This window comes from Octopus bimaculoides, chromosome 5, assembly GCF_046866305.1.
Source record: "Octopus bimaculoides isolate indiv1 chromosome 5, ASM4686630v1, whole genome shotgun sequence".
Classification (NCBI taxonomy): Eukaryota; Metazoa; Mollusca; class Cephalopoda; order Octopoda; family Octopodidae; genus Octopus; species Octopus bimaculoides.
In genome coordinates this window covers 120,979,459-120,985,539 of record NC_142932.1, presented here as the reverse complement: position 1 = coordinate 120,985,539, position 6,081 = coordinate 120,979,459, and the positions used below count along the sequence as shown (strand labels likewise).

The 6,081-nt window shown below is 38.0% G+C and overlaps 1 protein-coding gene across 1 annotated transcript in view; it reads right to left on the bottom strand.

The window, feature by feature from the left end:
* Positions 1-5,778, bottom strand: part of LOC106877297 (short-chain dehydrogenase/reductase family 9C member 7) — a 27,568-nt gene extending 21,790 nt beyond the window's left edge. Inside the window, exon 1 of the mRNA XM_014926166.3 lies at positions 5,006-5,778. Coding sequence (XP_014781652.1) covers positions 5,006-5,207 — 202 coding nt within the window. The 5' untranslated portion in view covers positions 5,208-5,778. The remainder of the gene's footprint in view (positions 1-5,005) is intronic.
* Positions 5,779-6,081: the final 303 nt, after the last annotated feature.

The following is a 6,081-nucleotide window of genomic DNA, read 5'->3' as shown; positions in this document are numbered from 1 at the left end:
GACAAATGAAAATATAGGTTTCTTTTAACTGGTATAAAGGTATCGTATCTTCGTGTATTTTGTACGGGCTTAATTTTTAGGCTTTTGTCTTTAATGAATAAATGAATAAATTATCATTTAACAAGCGAGAAAAAGGGGTTTTATTTTTATGCAATATGTGTGTCCATGGCATTTGAACAGTCGAGAGTTCTGGGTTTGTTACAATGTTCGACCATTTTAACTATCAAGGAATTTAAACATTTTATTAGCAGCCCAATTCTGCGCAGGTCAATTCTGCGCAGACCAAAAGTTTTGTGCTCAGATTTCGGTGAATGAGTTTTCGAGAAATTATGGCGGATTCTCATAGTGAGCGATTGATTTGCATTGTTTCGTTCAGTAAGCATATCAGAGCATTGATAGATTATAATATCAAATACTGTTTCACATGAAGTTCTATTTCTCGAAAATATGTTGTTCGCCTGTGATAAGGAAATGCAAATATGCGACATCATGTTGTTGTATATTTTACAGCAAAACAATGTTGTTATAGATATGAGAATCAAACAGTGCTTCACTGAATTTCTATCTCTCAAAAATATATTGTCCGTCTGCGATAAGAAAATGCGAGTGTGCTGCATGATGTTGAATACCTGATAATAAAGTAAACATTAACCAAACAATGTTGATATCGATAAGAGCGTATAATTTTCAAGTTTGCTCCTTCATAGATTATTTAGTTTGAAAACCAGAAAAAAATGATTTTCTATTTTTATACGATATGCAACATCAGGTCATACTTAATAGGCCTGCTACGTATACTACTACCAGTGGGTTTGGAATGCATTTTAGTATCGATTCGAACGGATAATAATCCCAGAAAAGACATTAAATTGCATTTGGTGGTAAGGGTCCAACTCGGCTTGTTCAGGAGGGTAGGATGCATGGAGTTACCTTTTTGTCATCACTAACCAGATATCAGTTCTGGTCCTTAGCGGTAATACCTAACAAGGGCTTAGTAATAGCTCGAGGAGAAGATAGTCCCGTGGGCTCGGAAGAGGGCCTTATTGGTAATACATAACAAGAGTTCAGTAATAGCTCGTGGAAAAGATAGTCCTGTAACAAAGGCATGCAGGGCTCGGAAGAAGGATGGCTTCTAAACGTGAATCATACAGTCTCTGCGCTATGTGAACGGGTTCCCATATCACGTGAACGATTTCCTTTACGTAAAGTAAGCACGGGGGACAGGAGATTTGCCGAATAAATTCTTCAGATTTGGAGGTCATGATCACCGATGCTTATAAGCATGGCATGTGAAGAGAGAGCGAGTTCTTCCAGTAGATGGATGGAGGTAACATAACAAAGCTGTCCGAGCCATTTGTTCTGTCAGATGTTTACCATTCCTTCATTTGCGACAAATGTCTTCCACGTGAGTAACAACAGTCTGAATCATAGGAAGGATATTTTACCATGCTGTTCTTGATATTTATCCACGGATCACTTCTGAGCAAATATTTGATTAAAATCGTTCTAGACACGACCATCTCACATTCATTCGTATATTGCATACCTGTAACTATATTATGCTAAGTGTTTCTCCAACTCCAGGCCAGAAGTGTAATTTGAGGGCTGCGATTAATGGTAGGTATTATTAGCAGCTCTGGCAGAAGGCGGTGAGCTGGCAGAATGGTTAGCACGCTGGAGAAAATGGCGGCGGTATTCTGTCCGTCTTTACGTTCTGAATTCAAATTCCGCTCAAGTCGACTTTGCCTGTCATCCTTTTATCCTTTGCCGAACCGCAAACTTACGGGGAAGTAAATTCACCAATACCGGTTGATGGAAGATAGTGGAGGACAAACGCTGACACAAAGACAGACAGACACACACACACACATGACATAGTCAAATACGAATTAAAAGCAGCGCTGGTGCTATAACCATTATCAACTGCACATGCTCAATGTATATGCTTTGTTTGTTCCCAGTTCGCTGCAGGATTGGGCTTAGGAAGCAACTCCCTCATAACAACGAGCGTTATGAAGGAGTCGTCTCCCAAGCGCTATACAGCAGCGCAGCAGCAAACGAACAGAGACGGATATTGGGTATGTGCGATTAGTAATATATATATATATAGTTGAAATTTACCGGAAAACAAAAGACGAAGACAGGTGTAGGAACAACAAGCAGGTGTATTAGTTTGACGCTTGAGAAAAATGGAAAAGTCTTTAACGTTTCGAGCATATATACATATATATATATATATATATATATATATATATATATATATATATATATATATATATATATATATATATACATACATACATACATACATACATACATACATACATACGGACAGACAGATAGACAGACAGACAGGCATACTTTCAAATTTTGGCACAAGGCCACCAGTTTCGAGGAAAGGGATAAGTCAATTACATCGACCCTAGTGCTCGGCTGCTTCTTATTTTATCGACCCAGAAATGATGAAAGGTAAAGTCGATCCTGGCGAAATTTGAGCTCCGAACAAAAAAAGGCAAACGAAATGCCGCTAAGCATTTTGTCCGACGCAGTGTCGATTCTACAAGTTCACCGCCTTAATACAAACAAACATAATTCTCATACACAATACACATAATACACACATATGTAGAAGCAAACAAACATGTACGCATGCAGGATTACCAAACCGATGTTACCTAAATTCCAACATAACAGTAAAATGAGAAATTTCCGAAGGGAAACGTAAGGAGATGGTTAAGAAGCTTGCTTCCCAACCACGTGATTTCGGGTTCAGTTCCAGAGCAGCGTCTTCTTTTATAGCCTCGGGTCGACGAATTTGAGTGGCGGAAACTTTGCGAAAGCCCTTCGCATACGCATGTATATATATGTGTGTGTATATTTGCGTTTATGTTTGTCCCACACTACCTACCACAGCTTGACAACCGCGTAACCAAGCGGTGAGACAGATGGAAAAAGTGTCAAAGTTTTAAAATAAGTACAGGATTGATTTGTGCAATTAAACTCTTCAAGGCGGTGCCCCAGCATGGCTGCAGTCGAAGGACTGAAATGGGGGGGGGGGGGCTAATGCAGTTTCGCACCTCTCGTTGAAAAATGCATTTTTGGGGACAAATTTTTTCGGATCTCTACGCTTTAGATGTCGGAGATTACGAATATGCAAAAAATAAAAAATAAATTAACCCCCACCCGCTACCACCACCCCAAAAAATTTGGAACTTTTTCGAAATTTTTTTTCCGTCTTTTAGAGGACGGAGATTCCGCTCATAAAATAGTGTATACTCTCTTTTACTCTTTTACTTGTTTCAGTCCTTTGACTGCGGCCATGCAGGAGCACCGCCTTTAGTCGAGCAAATCGACCCCAGGACTTATTCTTTGTAAGCCTAGTACTTATTCTATCGGTCTCTTTTGCCGAACCGCTAAGTTACGGGGACGTAAACACACCAGCATCGGTTGTCAAGCGATGCTGGGGGAGACAAACACATACACACACATTTATATACATACATATATACGACGGGCTTCTTTCAGTTTCCGTCTACCAAATCCACTCACAAGGCTTTGGTTGGCCTGAAGCTATAGTAGAAGGCACTTGCCCAAGGTGCCACGCAATGGGACTTAACCCGGAACCATGTGGTTGGTAAGCAAGCTCCGATTATTTAAGGTACACAAGTTAAACGCAAATTCTTTTCACTTTAATCTTTTTATTTGTATTTGATTTCGATTTGCATATCTTCGTCAATTCGCTACGATCTCTTTAAAGAAAACAAAATCAAAATTTTAAAATGGTGTGGCGGTGAAATATAAAAAAAAATTTGCATATTCATAATCTCCGACATCTAAAACGTAGGAATCCGAAAAAATTCTTTCAAAATTATGCATTTTTCAAAGAGAGGTGAGAAACTGCATTAGCTCCGATAAAAGATAAACGGTATATACATACATACATACACACACACACTGGTAGAACACTCCAATAAAAATAGCAATTCGGTACAAGCATAGCAGACCCGATATTGCTCTGTGGGAAAGGGGAACAAAAGCGATGCATAATTAGAGAGGTCAGTTACACCCAGCAGATATGAATGTACAATTAAAAAAGTTCTCCGGTAATTTTCTTTCATGATAATAATTTTTTTTTTTTTTTTTTTGTTAATTTAAAAATTTACCAGCAAAATCTTATAAAATGACAATATTCTAAAAGATATACATGTTTATATTAAAGATTAGAAAATAAAAGTTTTTTTTTATCTTTATAGTGAATTAATGCAGAGCTCTGTATCTTGACTACAAATTCTTATTTGTACATATAATCATAGGTAAATTACACTTTGTACATACAAATTTACACACACACACACACACATACACATAAAATTAGATATGCTGGGTTTTTGGTAGAACGAGCAAAAGAAACTGGTGCAGATTTTTCATATTCAATCTATTAGTGGCACAGTGAAGGTTTGTAAGACATTCCAAAAATTCTCCGTATGAGATACTTTAAGTGAACAAATGCAAACACTTGCGTGTGCGATTCGACAGCTCAAACAACACAACAACTCAACCGCATATTTACATTTACCGGGAACTCTCTTAACCCATTTACCACCCATAATTCTATGAAACTTCGATTTCTAGCATAAAACAGCCTTAGAAACACGCTGGAATGATCAAAATAACATTTTAAATAGAAATAAGCGAGATATTGGGTGAAAAATTAGCAAACCTCATTTGAATATCAGAGAAATATACCTAGTAGATATAGCAAAAAGGTTAGATATGTGTAAATATTGACAGATAATTAGGAAATTTGTAATTTTTAAGTGATCTCATATGAGATCACTGGTAGGTAATGGGTTAACTCAAAAACTCTTTTCGTTTTGTTAGCAAACGGTTTGAACTCTCTCAGAAAGAACTAAGAACTCAAAGAAAAATATATATTCATATATGCACGTCTGTATGAAAGGAAATAAAGGGGTGAAGAGAAGTGAAACCCAAAATGATAACTTGCCTGTTATAAGAACAGCTTTCCGTTCTGGATCAATGTACGTCTTCCTGTTGAAATGCATTATAGCAGTCTGAATAAATATCAGCTGGATAAAGAGAAGCAACATTGAATATGCCGATGAGAAAACAGAGTTCTGTAGTTGTGTGGATAAGGCCCAAACACCGACCACCAAGCAGGTTCCTATGATGAACTTTAGTGGAGCCATCGTTTCGCTTGTGTTGTTGCTAATGCTTCTCAGCGAATTTGTCGTTGTCAAGCTTTTATGTTGAACTCTGATAATTGTTAGAGATGGTCAGTTTAAGGACATAATACGGTGCAGACGACGAGAGAGTTACATCAACACTAACAATAGAAGCTCGTTTTGCTTTCTCCTTTATAGGAAGAGTGAGCGAAGGAAAATAAAAGAGAGGTTGTTTTGAAAAGTGTTTTTGTGTCACCAACAGGAAAGTAGATTAAAACATCGTCGCCAAGGAGTGATAACAAGAGAGAGGAGAGAGGGGGGAAGAGATAGAGAGAAAGAGAGAAAAGGGGAGAGGAGGGAGGGAGAGAGAGTGATAGAAGGGGGGAAAAAGTTGGCTCACTGACCAACAAATGACAGCAAACATTGAGTAGGAGAAAGCAAAAGGAGGTCAAGAAGAGACAGAGGGAGAAGGAAACGACAAAAGAGAGAGAGAGAGGGGGGAGCACAGAATGGCGGTAGACATGTGACACTTCTATTGATATATAACAGAAAACATCCCCGATATGGGATGGTAAACATTCTGCCAGCTATTACTAAAACAAACAACAAATAAAGCAAAATGTTGTGCAGTGACAATGTGACAGTTTTTTCTCCCCCCCCCCCCCCCCGCCATTCTCGTTTTTCTGTTTTTATTTTCTTTGCAATCGTCTGACGATTAGTATCTTATAAATGTATCGTTTTGTTTATCCAAATAACCGGTCTTGCTTTCCCTCTAAATTTCATTATTTATGCTTTTCGTGAATAAGTTCAAGGACGACCACACTCTAGTTAGAATTAGAACCGGTTCCATATTAATCCAAGACACAATTAGATATTCACTATTTGTGGTTAATTTTTC